This window comes from Corvus kubaryi, unplaced genomic scaffold (assembly GCF_017639235.1).
Source record: "Corvus kubaryi isolate FWS band 111438036 unplaced genomic scaffold, C.kubaryi_AGA036_p1.0 split1-37296, whole genome shotgun sequence".
In the NCBI taxonomy this organism is placed as follows: Eukaryota; Metazoa; Chordata; class Aves; order Passeriformes; family Corvidae; genus Corvus; species Corvus kubaryi.
Genome location: NW_024582075.1, coordinates 5417447 through 5435712, shown reverse-complemented (window position 1 = coordinate 5435712; position 18266 = coordinate 5417447). Strand labels below are relative to the sequence as shown.

The window sequence follows — 18266 nt, the reverse complement described above, 5'->3', positions numbered from 1 at the left end:
TGTGGGGCCTTTTCATCTTTTTCCCCAAGACCCATGGCTTTATTTCACTTCACATACATCTCACAAACATTATCACTTTGTATTGGGTTTGCATGGCAAGGTTTTGGTAGTGGGGGTGCCACGGGGTTGTTCTGTCTGAGCAGCTGGTAGAAGCTTCCCTTGTGTCTGATGAAGCCCACACCATCCATCTCCAACATGGACCTACAAAGCAGAGCAGTTTGTTTTACGGTTCTGGCATCAATTCTGTTCCTCCTGCTGGGAATAACCCAGAGTAATACATTGTTGCTGACAGTCAGAGGCTGTATCAGCTTTCATGCCAGCTAGCAACTTCCACAGTGCAGTGGCTGTGGAAAAAGAATACGAAATAACCCTAAAAGGAACACAATAGTCAGGAGACAGAGCCTATGAGAAAAAAACCAAACCAAACTGTTACACATGTAGCTTTGCCACTCCTGTTCAATAACACTACAAGTTTCACTGTTGATACATATAGTAATAACTCAACAACGGATACTTTTCATAGATAGTTTTGACACATGGTGTCATACTTGTTCGCACAAGATTAGGGAAACTGCAAGTCAAGTGAAGAAGAGATATTACAATCTTGAGGCTCAAAAATGCAAGCTGTCCAAAAGAGAGAGGTTTCAAGTGAGTGCTGCCATTCTATAACAGGCATAAGCCTTTTTTTGTTTACAGATCCTTTCAATTTGGGATTCTAAAGTTATGTCAGACAGAAATGCAAGAAGAGATTCAGGTAAAATCTTAATGCCTTTGGCTCCTGTTTTCATATCCTCAAATTCAAGCTTCTTATTGACGACTGAATTATGAGTGCCACCCCTCTTATTACAAATAGGTGTTTTCTCATTGGCTTCAGGGGAAAAAAAAAAAAAAAGAAAAAAAAGGGAAAAAAAAAAAGATATAATTTCTATGTGATTTCATCTTAACTATTTTAGGGGGTCCAACAGAAAAGTCTGCTATCTGAAATAAGCCAAATATTTCACTTCTGCTACAGGTAATTTGTCTGTGAATATGTTATCAATCCATAGAAAAAGCTCACTTCAACTGTTTCAAAGTTTAGGAATCCTACTTTACAAATTCACTGTATGTGATAAGCATGCATGCAGAGTTCATACCTTCTTTTCCACAAAGAGTTTTGAGTTGTATTAGCTTTCAGATAACAGGTAGGCAGGAGAATTAAGTGAGATGCTGGCAGTCTGCATGAGCAGCTCCCTAAACATCTGATAATGAAAAACGTCTCTCCGTGTCACTTACAAAGCTTTCCTCATTAACTTTGTAAGTCAGGCTGGTGCTTCCAATAAGCACTCGATTTTGCATTTTCTACCAGCATACATTTACTTATGAGAACTCCTAAACAAAGAAAACATACATAATTATAGGGCTAGAAGTTTACAAGGTGGGTCACATTTGATGACCTGCTATATTTTCTTCTATTTTCCTTGCTAATGCTATGATTTGCATCTCAACATCCAAGTACATGCCCATTATAGGGAGAAAGCAAGCTGTACTTTTCTTAATTAAGCAGTAGTTCTATAAACCATCAGAGGCTGGTATTATTTCAGTATTTTAGAGGAATACAGAGTAATCAGTAGCCAAGAGAAGAATAGAAAAGCCCAGCCCATGCAAAACTGGAAGTAAATCATTGGGCAATATTTTTTGCATCACCTGATCATTCAAAACATTTGATGACAGGATGTCTCAGAGATGCCTGTGAACTTTGACCGGTAAGATTCTTAAGGAATTATGCTGGGAGGTAGCACCATGTCTGTACCAGATTCTCCTCATACTGCAATGAATCCAGGTTGTCTTAAGAAATCATTGTACATGGGAATTTGATTTCCAGAAATGTGTACAAGTCAACAGTGATGAGTTCTGACAGCTCCAGCCTATGATGAGCATCTCCCCTTGTGGAATAAGAATCATCTGGCATGCCTGCCTCACACATACCAGCAGACCACTATCTCATTCATTACTTCAGTGTTGAGTCATGACAAACGACACTCCTAAGGGGCAATCTGGTAGCAGGAACTCAACTGTCAGCAGCATCACTGCATCACTTGTGATGCATCAATTATTCTTCACATGACTAATTATTAACATCTATCATTTTCTTTTTCAGTAATGTATTTGGTGAGGCACTGCAAGGTCCAAATCCTGAAACCCTTGATCTGTCATACCATTTAAACTGCATCTCAATATCCTGCAGGCACTGGGTATTTTTATTTCCTCTCCTTTAACGTTTACAAATACAAATTCATTATTATTTGTGAAAGAGGGGGTAGAAAGCTTTCAAAATCTCAATCAAAAACTCTAAAAATCATTCCATTAATTGACTACCCTGAAGATCTTCTCAAAAATCTTTCTGATGACTTTTAATCTTTCTTTTTAAGCAATACTCTCATTTGTATATGATTTTACTGAAGATCAGCATTTAAAGGGGTCCTACCCCTGCATAATCCTCTGTTCAATAAGTTCCTCAAAAAGAAACAAAAACCCCAAACCCCTGATATTCAGAAACTCTTATAGTCTGAGTCATAACAGCTTAATGCAGTTCCAAATATATCCTAACTTCAGACAAAATTAAACAAGAAAATTACAGCTGTTCCTTTTACTCATGTTAGAAGTGTCTTCAGTAAAATGCAAACTCCTTTTCCCTTGCAAAGCTGCCATTTTGTAAGCTGACTTATAACAACTCTGGAAATGGTGTTCCAGAAATTATTTCCAGCAGTATATCCTTCAGCCAGTGACAACCAAAGACAGAAGGCTTGCCAGAACCAAAAACTGTCTTCAGGTAGGCTTCGCTAACACCAGTCGGCCACCACTGCAGCTGTGCTCACCCACAGCAAAGTTTCATCAGCTCTAGTACTAACTCTGAACAGAGCATCAGGAGTGACATGAAGACTGCAGAGGACTTTCCCTCTGTACAAACATTTTAGTACTGTGTTGCAAGACATCGTTTATCTGCGTCGCTCTGCTCACTCCTGGTACTGACAGGTTGTGTCACCACTATGAGAATTCTTCCCCTTATTTTCTCATTGTACAGCTCCTGCCAGTTCCATGACATGTTTTCCTACCATTCCAGGATTTCCTCTCACCTTTTGACAAAGGACTAGGCCATTATAATTTTTTCCAAGTGGAAGAACATTTCCCATACGTATGTCACTTTCAAAAGCCAAGTTCACTTTTGGTGACAGTCATGGTTTCCCATTCAGAGGGACCCTTTCTGAAGCTAAATCCAGATTACTTATTAACTTCCCTCTACCTATTCTCCTACCTGGTCATCTGCACTGTGTGCGTGGGATATTCCTTGTTTACTCTGCCCTTGTTGATGTCAACTGGCAGGGTGACAGATGTGGCACTAAGTCAGATGTCACTGCTGTCCTGTTGGGAGGACTTACCTGTCAGTGAAACATGACCTTCAGATCCACACTTCTGAACACACCTGACAACCTCCTTTTCCGCCACTGAACACCTCTCGGTGTTTTCCAGCTTCACAGGACAGACACAGGTGCCTATGTGCACCCAAAGGATTAAGTTCCAGTGTTTCCTTCATTCCAGGACAGGGATGGGTAACAATCTCAGAGCTGAATTTCCTCAAAGGGCATTTAAAAAACATTGTTTGAGAATCAAATTTTTCCATGCTTACTACTGTAATTCAGGGAAAGCACCAAAGCAGATGTGGCATAGCATAATGTCACAGGTTAATGTACACATATACTGTCAGTTAAATGTAGAGAGGAAGAAGACAGTACAGAAGAAATCAAACCATCCTGAATCCCATAAACTTCAGTTCTTTGTACAGCCTAATCAACACTGGAATAGAAATTGGGACGGGAGTAACTATAAGCATCACTCCACAATGAAAGTATTTCCAAATCAGAGAAAACGACATCAGATCCAGAGGAATCTCTGAATTCTGAAAATGAAAAGAAAGTGTGAGACTAGTTATGAGAAATTCTAAACAGTCTGCAGGTCTTGTTCTTTACAAAACATTGATAGCAACAACAATTACAAATCTGTAATGCATACTCATACATGGTAAATAAGGATTAACTGTTCATGAACTGTACTGGTGATGGCATTTACACACTTGTTTCTGTTTTTGTGGAAAATAAAAAAAAACAAAAACCCTCAGGCATAAGGGTAAGACGCCATTTGGAGATTCATTGACAGAATGTTGCAAGTACTTCCTTCAGAAAACCGCTAAAACTGGTTTAGCTCTTCCTTTTCATGACAAGGCTGTGTTTATTCTAGACTTTGATGTAGATTTCCAAGTAGCAATAATACTTCCAATGGTCACATAATATTGAATTTCACACAATTACACAAAGAGGCTTTATTCCATAAAACAGGAAGATGTTACATATATGAAATAAATAACTATGCTTAAAGATAGAATTTCTTTTCAAAGAAACTCTGTTCCTAATACACAAAAATGTTTATTAATACAAATCCCCACAAGCATTATTACACACAGTGCCAACATTTCCATACAAGGACCTTGGATGTCAAATCAGGGTTTGGAGCAGTTTAAGGCAAACACTAGTTTACCACATTTGATTGCATATCATCTCTTGCACAAACGCAAACTTTTAGATCTCTGTTGTTTCAAAATTCATACTTTTAAATCGTTCTTCAAGCACATCAGAATATTCATCACTGTCTGCACTACTGAAATTTGTATCAGACTCCAGCTCATCCTTCAACTTACTGCTCTCTTGGCCACTTTCAGTAGTCTCACTCTCAGTTTTGTCTTGTTGTTTATCAATCCTGTAGAAAGCAAGAGGGATGTTATCACCACCCACTTCTGGAACTTAAACAAGAATGGGACAGAAAATAGAATATTCTCCTGACATTCCATCACAATATAAGACAGAAGATGGCAGGAGTTGGGAAGAAGTAGAAGAGGGGCAAAAAAGTCCCTAAAGTTACATCACACTGAATAGGAAGGAAGGATATAAAACACAGAAAAGTATGCAGTACAGTATTTAGTACAGAAGAGACTGTAAAGAAAAATATTTGAACAGCTTGACCAAGTAAGCAACTGCTGGACAATTGTCACAAACTAGTAAATTATTGTTTTATGTATCATGCTCAATAAAGAGAGAACTCTAGTAAAAGAATAAAAAAAGGCAAAAGCTTGCTAAATATACTGTGCTAACTGTGCTCAATATCAGTCCTTGTTTGGTTCTTCTGTTCACTAGTAACTGAATCATCAAGTGGCAGACAAAATGCAAACAGTCAATTGGCTTATGCATATTTTATGATGCTCTGCACCAAGAGCTGTTTTGAAGTGCTTTGCTCTTAAGGAAGATATGCAATTTACCCTTTGGTGTTAAAATGTCTTATCCAAGTAGGACTTTTTTATGGCTCAGCCCCACTAACATCAATAATCATTTCACCCCTAGTTTCATCTGAAGAAAGTGAGGAAAATGACTCTCACTGATTCCTGTTGGGATTATTGAGAATATAGCATAAAGCACAACACCTTCTCAGCAGTTTCCAAACAAGGTTTATTACAAGGGGAATAAACACTGAAGGACTGAAACTATGTACTCTGTGAGCTACTTACGGAATTACTATTTCTTCTTGTTTCCCACATTTAGCACAAATTTCTAGTTTACCAGCACATGGTCGACAAATAATATGATAAGGATCTTTTACAGTCTTCTGGAGGCACTTCACACTGTGGAGAAAGAAAACATGATTAAAAAAATATTGTGGACACTTATTAAACATTCTGCATTCAAATACAATATAGACACACTCCACAAAAGAGGAACAACACGTTTTAAGTCAGTTTCAAATGAAACACTTGGTGTTTTATCAAGTAGCACTATCAAAATCACCCCCTCCCTTACCTTTTTCAGGAAGCATTATTAAAAAGAGTACTGAAGAAGAAACATTAAATCAAGATTTTTATATTTGACAAAAGAAACATTTCCATTCCATTCAGTAGGTAGTTTTTACTTTAGAAGTTGCATCATTTTTGATTTGATCATTTGATGATAAAAGCAGCATATGGCATAAAAAAGTACATCGATTTTACAAATAAAAAACTTACAGTTCAAACACTGCAATGACTTCCTCTTGAACTTCTCAGACTATAAACTGCGTCAGTGCTAGACTTTGTTTTCTACGAACACAAGCCTGCATGGAACAATATTCTCAACAAACCCAGCCTAATAACGTAGAGGGTTTGGGCTATTCCTTTTAAAAATATGATAAAACTCTGTAGACCTAGCAATTTCCAAAATGCCATGGCTTAACATTCAGGTGACATTTCTAAAGTCTTGTATATCTGGAGAACATAACCCAGAACAATATACCCCATGTAACACTGCTGTCTTGAAAGTAATTTCCTTGGTTCTCATGCCCTCAAAATTCTTCCCTGGCATGTCATACTAAACAGGGGCACTACCAATGCAAGGCAGATTTATATACCTTTTAAAAAATAGTTTAACTTCTAATAATTATCACTTGAAATAAAGTAAGGAAAACCTGTGGTTCTACTTAACATTCGTAATTTTAAAGATGTTAAAAAACTAAAAATAAGTTGAGGTACAGAGAAGTCCTCCATTCCCATCTCTTGCAATATAAAGAATTCATTCTTTTTAAAAAATGGTCATATTTTTAATGTCTAGTATGCTTTTACTTCACCCAGAAGCTTCATCTGCCAAAAATGTTCAGTCTTGTCCTTTCAGAACAGTGGCTTACCCAGCCACTGCACTGCTGAAATATAGAAATCATCACCTGTAAAGCGAGAATGCTCTGAAGCACAACTTCCTTGTTCAAAAATATGAGGGAGAACATCACATATTCTGTTACAAGCTGCTGTTCTACAATGTCACTTTTCCTACTTCCAATGTTTCCCTGATTTACATGGGGTTTTTGCCTGCTTTCCTTCCTTTCAGAAAAAAACAGGATGCACATAGTTGTTTGAGAAACAGTTAAAAAACCAGAAAAGCCAGCTTCATCTGTGATGCACAGAACCCAGAATGTTTATTTTTTATTCAGCAAGCCCTCTACCTAATAATTTATTTTTTACACAGAAGGGTGAAACTGATTACTAACATCAAAATACCTGTTGCATATATGTTTGCATATTAAAAAGTAAAATTTTACACAAGTGGGGAATATACCATGAATAAACACTTCTTCCCTTTTGATCTACTGAAAACCAAAATAAAATACACCATCAGCTCAGGGAACTGCACACACATTCGCAGAACCTCTTCAAGCAGTTCCTAAGTATTTCAGAAGTTTGTAACTGACAGCAACACTGAGATGCTGAGCAAGCTACTGTGACAAACGTGGCTGTATCATGCACCACAGCCCAGCTGTGGTTTCTCTCAGTTCAATATTTTGTTGCTGAAACACTGGCTGTGTCTGCTACCACAGGAGGTAAGGACCTCTGCAGCTGAGCAAATAAGAAGGAAGCAGAGACCATCTGCCTCAGAAAACTAAAATAATTTTTATGTTTGTGATAGGTTAAAATATTTATCATCTTTGTTATACAGTTATACAAAACCAAGTAATACAGAACCATATGCAAACAATGTCAACATTCAATACTTGGGATCATAGTTTCTTACAGAAAAGGAGCAAACATGCTAAGAGGTAATGAAATGCATGTTTGCACTAATGCAAACATTAGTGAAGTACAGAAGTCAAGAGATGTGCAGATCCCTCTAATACAGACTTGAAACAAGACTTAGATAATCATGTTACAACAGGTTCAGGTTTGACTTTTTCTTCAGGAGGATGCACTGATGGTCGTGGAAACTTATGGGTCCACAGTTCAACCAGTTTTAACAGCAAAGAGGGAAGCAATTGCTTTTCCTCTGTGTCTTCTCTTCAAAAGTTTAAGACAAAAGACTTATGAATTAGAAAATTAACATTGCCTATATAGTCATTGCAGACTCCAAATTTGAAAAATGTTGCATAACAGCAGCTTCTTTTGTGAGTTTCCAAAGCCAGAATATTTTCCAAAAGCTCACAAACGACATGATCAACAATTAATAAAAAGTATCTTAACTCACCATTTTTTAGGTTTTGTCAGTAGTTTGTACTTTCTGAATTTTACTCGCCACTCCAAGATACCTTTGCAATGCTGACACACTCCATCATGAAGCTTAGCATTTATTTTCTGAATAAATAAATAAAAATAAAAATACATTGATGACTTCCTCCAGTAAAGAGTATAATCTTGCTTAGAAAGCATTTTCACCCGCTATATGATTAATACAGTATTATAGATATGTTTGCTTGATATTAACATTAAGCATTTCATATACATTTAGGTCTAGCAATTTTCTTCAATGGAAAGAGTACCTTAAGGTTAAAGACTACATTAACATTATTATTATAATTTTAATATTCTTGACAGTAGTAGTTCTTTATGTTGTTATATTGTTGATAATTGATTACTGTAGGTATTTTATTCTTTTCATCTCTAGACATTTTACCAAATGGATTTAAGAAGAAATGAGCCCTGAATTACAGTTTTTGTCCAAAGAAGACACCTTACAAGACTTAGCATATAACTTACTATTGTTGAAGCTATTACTATACTACATAGTTTAAACAGTCCCAGGATTTTTTCTCAGGTAACAATGAAGTAGAATCCACACACTACTTGCAGTCAAATTATTCAGTCTCTCTCTAATCCTAGCCTTCTTTTATGGAAAATACTTTTGCTTTCTGTACCTAAGACAAAATCCTTAAAATGGTAATTTAAACCATGGTATATTTTCAAGACAATGAAAAATTTACCTTAATATCTCCTACAACATTTTGTGTTTAACTTTCTCAGAAACATAAAATGTCACCTGGCCAGTAGTATTTGCACAAGAGAAGTTATTCTCAGATGGGAAGTGGTACCAAACCACACTCTTACCTTAAACAACAAGCAACATCCTTGTACGCTCAACCTAATTTTGTTTCTTCTCAATCTAAGAAGGCCAGCAGTAATGTTATCTATCACATGGATTTTCATATTCATTCAAAAATTTAAAAGTATATATTTCACAATTTAAAAAAGCATATAATAAAATATGTATTTTTAAAGGTAGTTTTTAAATGGCTACCATATCAACATTGCATTATTAAAGTGGTTTAAACCACGTCTGCTTTTTACCATACCTAAAAGGAGTGATTCTGTATTAATCTGGATTACAATTCATATTATTCTTTCACAGATAAACTGAAAAAGGTTATTCTATGAATACAGAATCTTCTGAAGTAATTTCCTGCCTTTGTGACCCACAAGAGCTTCCTACTACTCCACAAAGCTCTACTTCAATTCAGAAGACAAAAAAAAAGCAAGCCAAGCTTTAAAAATACAGTATCTTATTATATTCCAAAAAATGTATACGGCAGAGGAAATGCTACTTTCAAGTAAAACTATACTCTGAGACTTGTGTTCCATTATCTCCTTTTTTATTAAACTTACACATCCAGTACGAATTTTCCCATGGTATGGTTAACTGAAGGTGCGGTGCTTTCTGGCTGTTTTCTAAATAATCAAATGCAGACTTGGCATATTAGGAAACCAACCAAACAAGGTTTTGCATACTGTGTGAATATTCAATACAGAAAGCTGTGGTTCTGATGCATTACAAATATATTTTCAAAAAAATACAAGCAATTTGTTAATGCGCAAAATTTCTGAGATAAGAAAATAATTGGTAAGTTCTCAGCAGATATCTGTTAAAAGCAATTCAATACGTCATAAATCAATATCTTGCAATTCAAACTGCTGTGAGCAGTGCCTGTGCTCAGTCTTTCAAAACTCATGCAGTTCAAAGATAAGCCTTCTTTTCAGTGCTTGACCAGCACGGAGTACGACTCCAAGCAGTATAGCCCACATAAGCTTCTAGCAACTGGTAAACTAGCCAGAACTTCCCAGCGCTCCCCCTCACTAGCCTGACTTGCATCGACTGGTAATGCAGGAGGGGAGTAAGATACAAACACTGTAATTTGTTTCTCCAGGTGGGGATACATTTATTAACACAGCTATTTTCAGTTTTGCTAAGGCAGAACCCAGTGAATGCCAAAAGACTGCAGTAGCTTAAGCTGAAGGCAGATGGTTGTCTTTCCAAAGAAGCAGGTAGCTTCCTGGATGAAGACAGCGTCCTTGGCTGGGGCTGGGGTCAGGAGACACTTTGTGATGCAGGGGCAGGCTCAGCAATGCCTAAAGCACTTGGAATGCAAGAGGCCGTGCTCAGGACTGCATGTGGCACTCCCAGTGCAGAAGAATGAAATAGGAACTACTCCAGAAACCTCTCATCTGAAGCAAATGCAAAGTTCATCAAACAGGCAGCCTATTACAAATTCTGCTAAATATTTGCTATGAAACAAGGAAATACGCATAGTTATTATTAGTGGAGCTTTATAAAGCTCTTCCCCATCCCAATACTCTTACCATCTGGCTCCAGAATACACAATGATCACACAGTGATGCATTTCTTTTTTCTTCTTTTTCTTTTTTCAGTCAAACTGAAACACTGACCATCCCAAAAGCCAAAGATGCCAAAGATGAAGGGGCACTACAGCAGGGCATAGGCAATCCTGGAGGTTCCTAGCATACACTGATGACAACTGGCTACTCCAAGTGATAGAAGAGCCAACAAGGAGAGGTGCTGTGCTGGACCTTGCTCTCACCAACAAGGAGGGGCTGGTGAACGTGAAGCTCAAGAGCAGCCTGGGCTGCAGTGATCATGAAGTGGCAGATTTTAAGGTCCTTGGGGCAGTGAGGAGTGTGGGAAGAAGATCACTACCCTGGACTAAAAGAGGGCAGACTTTGGCATCTTCAAGGATCTCCTCAGTAGAGCGCCATGGGATAGGACCCTGGAGGGAAGAGTGGCCCAAGAGAGCTGGATGATATTGAAGGGCTGTCTCCTTCAGGTTCAAGTGCAATGCATCCCTACAAAGAGGAAATCAAGAAAGAAAACCAAGAGGCCTGCATGGATGAACATGGATGAGCTCCCTGGAGAACCTTAAACAGGTAGCTTACAGAGGGTGCAAGCAGGGAAAAGTACCCTGGGAGGAATACACAGAAATCGTCCAAAGAGCCAGGGAGATGGTTAGGAAAGTTAAGTACTGGCAAAATAAATCTGGCAAAGGACACCAAGGGTAAGAAATAAAAGGTTCTTTAGGTACATTGGTGATAAGAGATAGACTCAGGAAAACATGGGTCCTCTCAGGAGGGATTCAGGATACCAAAGACCTGGTTACATAGGACATGGAGAAGGCATTAAGCCAGTGGGATTGAGTGTGTACCCTCAGCAAGTTTGCCAGTGACACCAACCTGTATGATGTGGTCAACACATTGAAGGGAAGGGATGCCATACAGAGGGACCTGGACAGGTTTGAGAGGTGGACCTGTACAAATCTCATGAAGTTCAACAAGGCCAAGTGCAGGGTCCTGCACCTGGGTTGTGGCAATGCCAAGCACAAATATATGGTGGGTGGAGAATGGATAGGGAGTACTCTGAGGGAAAGGACTTTGTGGGTGTTGGTGGATGAGAAGCTCAACATGAGCCAGCAGTGTGCATTTGCAGCCCACAAAGTCAGCCAGCAAGGCAAGGGAGGAGATTCTGCCCATTCACATTGCTCTTGTGAGACACCACATAGGCATTCAGCTCTGGGATCCCCAAGACAAGAAAGACATGGACATGTCGGAACAAGTCCAAAGGAGGGCCACTAAGCAGATCACAGGACTAGAGCACATCTCCTATGAAGGCAGGCTGAGAGCTGGGGCTGTTCAGCCTGGAGAAGAGAATGGGGACATTAGAGCACCTCCCAGTACCTGAAGGGGGCTACAGGAGAGTGGGAGAGGGACTTTACAAGAGGACAAGACAAGGGGGGATGGCTTAAAACTGAAAGGGTAGGTTTAAATCAGATCTTAGGAAGAAATTCTTTACTGTGAGAGTGGTGAGGCACTGGAACAGGTTGACCAGAAAAGCTGAGGATGGCCCACCCCTGGCAGTGCTCAAGACCAGGCTGGATGGGGCTCTGAGCAACCGGGTCTAGAGGAAGGTGTCTCTGCTTATGACAGGGGGGGTGGAACTAGACAATCTTTAAGGTCCCTTTCAACTCAAACCATTATATGATTCTATAATCACATTTATGTGTGTCAAAAATCACATTAAGCATCCTGATCCAGGGATAAAGATGCCTGGACTTTTCAACATGATAAGACCACAAATCTTACACAGCTACTCATGAAGAAATCACATTGCATCTGCTCAGAAGGTCACAAACTGGAAAAAAGACAACAGCTTTGAAGTTCTAATTTTCTCCTTCTAAGGGGCACACATACAGCATCTTCTTCCTCTTCAGCAATTTCCTGTACTTTTTATTCAATTTTGATACTTCAATACAGGGCGTTGTCATTAATCATTGGCTCAGCACAGCTGAATACAAGAGAGACTACAACTCTACAACCCTATCAGGCAGTTGGTTTAGAAAGGCAATAGAGAATGATGGATTGATGTAAAGAAAGCAGTTACAGAGTTTAACTTGTGTTTGTCTTTTAGATTTATTTTGCTCAGGGAAAAAAAAAAAGCATGATATTTAAATGGTACTATTATTAAAACAAGTTTCTAATTTACTGTGGCTTTTTACACTTAATTCAGCATTTCCTCTGGCCAAAAAAACCCGTAACATACCACTTTCAAAAGCAATGCAGACTTGAAGAAGTAAAGAAAACTGTCCCTAATGGAAGACTTGAATAATCTGTTTTTTCAGATTTTTGAAATTGATAAAAAATATGTGAGAGAAGTTCTCGTAATAAACTGGAAGACAAACTTTTCTTGTTTCTCAGTTCCCAGTCAGAATGGGGAAGTCACTAGTAAAATAAAAGAAACCTCTCCGGTGCTTACTTTTCCTATTAAAACTTACTTTTTAATATATTTTCTATAGTGTTCAAACTTTCACATACTCATATTTTCTTACTTTTGCCCATTTAATAGCTTGCTTTCCCTTAAGGGTATAAAAAAAACCAACAACCCACACAAAGACCTGAACAAGGGTTGTAAACTTCATTATTCTTTTCCAACTTTTCTAACCACCTTTTCTGCAGGTAGTCAGGCCCTCACACACAAATAGGAGGTAGTGCTTGTGGTCTGAAATTAACTTCTTGGTGTGAAAACAACTCCAACATGTTATATTACGTTTCTGGAGCAGCAGTTTCTCTGGGGTTTTCTTTATGCTCATTTAGTCAATAGCTCTCTCTTTTCTTTAGTGTACTTTGCTCCAAGGACAAGTGCAACTCATCCAGTGCTTACATCATGTCTATACCTGCTCCAGGGAAATTACAGTTATGCAATACAGACATATCTAAACAGTCTTAAAGTATGAAGCCACAAAATATTTCATGTGCACACTATACCAACATCCTCTGCCCATGTAACCCAATATTAAATCACCTAACAACCTGCCAAAAGCAGTTCAGAATGTATTAAAGCAAATGAATGCACCTACACCTACTAACTTGGCACACAAAATAATCCCTAACTAAAACTAGCATAAAATGCTCACAGGCAAGACGTAATGACAGGGCTTCAAAGAAGCTTCGCCATCTGTTTGTAAGCTTCTAATTACACGTGAACCTATGGGTATTTTGATTTCCTCTATTGAAAGCAGATTCCTGCTACTGAGCACATATCAGTGGTCTATTCTGCTGTAAATGAGTGTAATGTTAATGCCACACATAAACTTCCTTGTTTAGAAACAGAAACACAGGTGACACTGCTTCAATCAGCAAGGATGAATGCAGCACATGGATGAATGCAGCACATGGACGAATGCAGGATTTCTGAACAACTAACTTCTCAGAAAAACAAAACTCCACAGGATCTTCAGCACATGACGGTAAAGCAGCTACAGAAGGTCAGTGCAAATGGACAAATACGAAACTAAGCCACCAGATGCCAAATTTCAGGGTTCTAATACACATTTCACAGGCTGAAATTGTCCCCCCCAAGAGCTTCACTTGCTCACATATTGTATCAGTATTACTTGAAATTCCTTTTTCTACAGATATTTTCTCATCAAGTCTGTTTCAAAATTTAAGCAACATATGGATAGCATTTAAGAGAGCACTGAAAGGACTCTCACCATCTCCCCCAGAAAGAATGGAAAATACACAAAGACACATAAACACACACACACCAGACACATCTCCTGCACCTACGCACACATTCTTTCTCTCACTCTCTGCCCCACCTCCAGAGTTGGGTTAGAGTCCAGAGCAGATGTTATATTTGCTATTTTCCCTACATGAAAGATTACAACCCAAGACTGAATGTACTTCTGAACCCAGAGTAACAGGAGTGGCTAGAGAGCAGACTTCAGCCTACCAAGCTACTCTATGCTGCAGCAAGAACATAATCTAAAAAAACTGCAATATGGTTATCTAACAATTCCAGTTGGCCACCGGTTTATCTTTATCTCTCTTCTGTGCTTCAAAACATGATTATTGACTCAGCGTTCAAGCTCTATATTCAGCTGTTCTGTTCCTAGTGTTTTCCCACAGTCTCAACCAGTGTTTCCACTAAAACAAGTGATTTATTCAGGCACCCAGCTGAAAAAGTAACTGACATCAACACTGTGGTAAAGCTGAGGTTCACAGTTAATAACCCCTGAAATTTAGGGAAATGTGGATTATCATCTTGGGTGTACTTAATGAAAATAAAGAAACGGAGAAACAAATCAGTAATTTTAGTGTAAATGTGAATCACTTTGTGGTTTACCATCTTATTAGTATGGAATTCTAAATGTTCTCATTGAATGATATTTGCTTTCATTTCTAGAATTACTGCAGCTTCCATGATGACTTATGTAATATACTTTACATAAAATGTATATTCATACAACATAATGTATAGTCCTCAGCTTGGTGCTGCAAAGAGCTATTCTGGAATATACCATGTAATGCAAACACCCATCAACAAATTCCAAGATTCAATAACTAACAAGACAGTGTCTTACCCTGTCCTGGCTATTCCTTCTTCAGGTCATCCTAAGATGCAAACTTTTCCAGCATTGTTGTAGGCTGCTTTCCAAATACAGTAGAGAGGCATGGTACTTTGTTGCAAGGATGTTTCACCTCAACAAGCCTATCTCAGAGCTATGCTGTGGTAATGTTGTAGTAAAGACTGATCATTAGAGGAAAGAGAGATGGATCTTCTAGCATGTTCTGCAAGTAATCAGATCTGTAGCCTTTAAGATTAGAAAATGGATGACACAGTCAGCGTCAGATAAAGAGCATAAAACATTTCAAAAAACCACAAACCAACTGGATAATGACTGCCAGCAGAGAAAAGTCAAAATACTGTTAGATCAATTTTCTCTGCACTGTTTCACTGAGAGAAACAGCAATAACACCATAATTAACTACCTCAACTCCACCCACTGTACAACCTGAAGCTCTTGTAGTAAATAATCAACATTGCTAATGCAGTGCACAATAGCAGCAGGATCCAAATTTTAAGATGATAAGCATTTTGCAGCCTTTCAAGATAGTATTGCATTGGAGAGTGCACAACAGTAGACAGGGCAAATACAAATACCCCCATATGTCTAACAGTGATTTACAGGAGAGCCACTCTCTTTGAGGAGATTTAAGCATTCTTTTGATCTACTGAGCTAATGAGAGGTAGAAAGGAGTAAGCCCCACACCTGTATCAGTCCTGTGATAGAATTTCTACTATTTCTTCCTTTTCCTCATCACACCTTGAACATCCATGACACATCTGATCATCCAGGAGTACAAAAGACAGAGATGCAAAACTGTCATCATTTAGCATAGTCCATATCTAAACAATGACATTGATCACCACTTTATCTTTGCTAGTCTAACTTCTTTACAAATTTCACAAACAGCACAAATGGGGCTAGTCATCATTATAATGACCCCTGTGTATCCCTGTCCTGGTTCTGGCCAAGCCAGGGTTAATTTTTCCAGGATCCAGGAGGGTCAGGGCTAGGACACAAAGGTTACTCTACACCACCTTACATCATTTTCCAGAAATGGGGGTAGGGGTCCCTTCCAGGTGACACAGCATGGTGTGGTCTGGTACCACCAGGCCATCGGTCCCACACAGTGAGCACTTGTGTGTGAATCATCTCTTCTACACTGTCATCGCTTTGTTGCTATTACTGTTCATTTTCTTATTTCATTTGTTCTTTCCAGTAAATTGTCCCTATTTGAACCTGTGATCTTTGCCTTTTGTGCCTCCAATTCTCCTCTCCAGGGCTATTCAGGGAGAGAGGCAGGGGGAGGGGTGAGTGAGTGAGTGAGTGGTGCATGGTTTAGAGTTTCAGTGGGAACACTAAATTGGGGAATATCATGCCAAAAATACGACGATACCTTAGGACTTGAATTTTTACATGACAGTATGCCACATGAAAAAGGAATGTATCCTTCCCCTTACCACACATTATCTAACCCCAGAATAGGAAGTGCGTTCTTCAGGATGCTTCTTCCACACGCTCAGCCCTCTCCATGAACTGGCAGGCATAGAGAGAAGAGAAATCATTTACTTGAAATGGAAACAAAAAGGAGACAAGTAGATGTCCACAGCAAACCCTGGCTACATTAAAAAATATATATAATTATTTGAGTGCATGATATTGTGTAGCCAGTTCTACAGGACATAAAATATTTTTCAAGAGAAGAAAAACAGAAAAACAGACATGTAGGTATTAAAGTGATTATTTCAGTTACAAAACTGATACCAGGATTCAGCTTCTCTTTGAAAACTTTTCTGATAGACCAACTCTCTAGGATATTTTTGTGTGTGTATGTTTGTACCCAGACAGAAAATACTCTCCTATCAGAGGTCATGCAGTGACTCACACAACAAATAATATTGTCACTGCTTAGACTCCCAGGAAAGCAGCCTGTTCAACCTGCAGAACCAGTCCTACAACAACTAAAAAACCAACCAAAACAAACTCAGAAAAAGCCCAAACCTCCCTCTTTGGCATCAAGGCTTTAACTTACTACTACGTTCCCCTCCTCCCAGCTCTTTTTGACAACCCAAGCAGGTTCAGTTAAACGGATATTGATATGACAGAAATAGCATCAGATAAGCTCTCCTAGATTGTTCGTCTTCTCTTTTGTCTTATTCACCTTCTCAGTTTAGCCTGCAAGATGAAACATCCCACTTTGGTGGTGTTACGGTTCAGACACACTGCATGTTCTTCAACCCTTTCCCAGTATTATGTTACCAAAACTACAAGTACAGAGCGTGTTTCAAGAATATATTGTAGACCATTTCCCTTCCCTTCCTTAGAACCAAAAAAGACAAGAGTCTTCTGAAATAACAGTGAAGATGATAACACTAGTAGCAGAAGTGCCAATAGACTAGCTGAAGGCACCCTTCTATCTCACTAATCAGAAGAGCCCCTCTTTTTTTAAAAGAAATTAAAGTACACATGAAAGTTGTCTCAAAAGTATGCAAATTGAAGCTGGACATTTATATGTGTGATGGGGGGAAGATGTTCAAACTAAACTCTCAATACATCAAGATGCCTGAGTTATGACCACTAGTCCCAAACCTTGAGAAGACCAAACACCTTTCAAGAAGTCATATGGATAATGCGCCATGGTACATTTAATTACTGCACTCACTGCACAAATGTAAGTGCTTTATTTCAGTCTTCCTCTTAATAATTCTTTGGCTTAACTAGGTCCTTTCAGGTCATAAGTATGATTTAAGTTTCACACTACACATTTGCTCAGTGACAACTGACTGAAAAGTCTTGTAACGATTCTCCCTTAGCAGCACTGTGTCTGGTGTGGGCGGACCCGGTATCTCCATCAGTAAAACGGTACCTCGGTATCCACTGCCGCGTGACTTTGTTTGCAATCCCGACGCCTTTCAGGACATGATAGCAGACCTCACAGGGACAGGCCATGGCTTCAGTGGCCGTAGAAGGACCTATCCATGCTTTGGCAAGAAACCCTTCCCACCGCTCCGGCGGTTTCAGAGGGCCGGCTTCTGACGCCGGGACAACCCCGAGCCGGCCCGGGCCCGCCCCCGCCTACCTTGCACCGGGCGCTGGTATCGTACTTGTCGTTCTTGAAGGCGCGCGCGTTCTGGTGGCGCTGGGGCCGCGTGCGCGCCACGTTCCCCCGCTCCGAGCTCATCCCGGCCGGTGCCGCGTGCCCCGGAACCGCTCCGCGGGCCCGCCCGCGCTGGGCGGTGCCGCCGGGGTGCGCCCCCATTGGCGCT

At 39.3% G+C, this 18266-nt stretch overlaps 1 protein-coding gene across 1 annotated transcript; it reads right to left on the bottom strand.

The window, feature by feature from the left end:
- Nucleotides 1-4324: 4324 nt before the first annotated feature.
- On the bottom strand, nt 4325-18227 carry CUNH9orf85 (chromosome unknown C9orf85 homolog). Its single transcript, XM_042012960.1, has 4 exons — nt 18080-18227; nt 8061-8167; nt 5591-5704; nt 4325-4788 (listed from the first exon to the last, which is right to left on the bottom strand). Exons 1-4 carry the CDS (start codon nt 18179-18181, stop codon nt 4611-4613), a joined length of 501 nt encoding a protein of 166 aa, XP_041868894.1. The 5' UTR covers nt 18182-18227; the 3' UTR covers nt 4325-4610.
- Nucleotides 18228-18266: the final 39 nt, after the last annotated feature.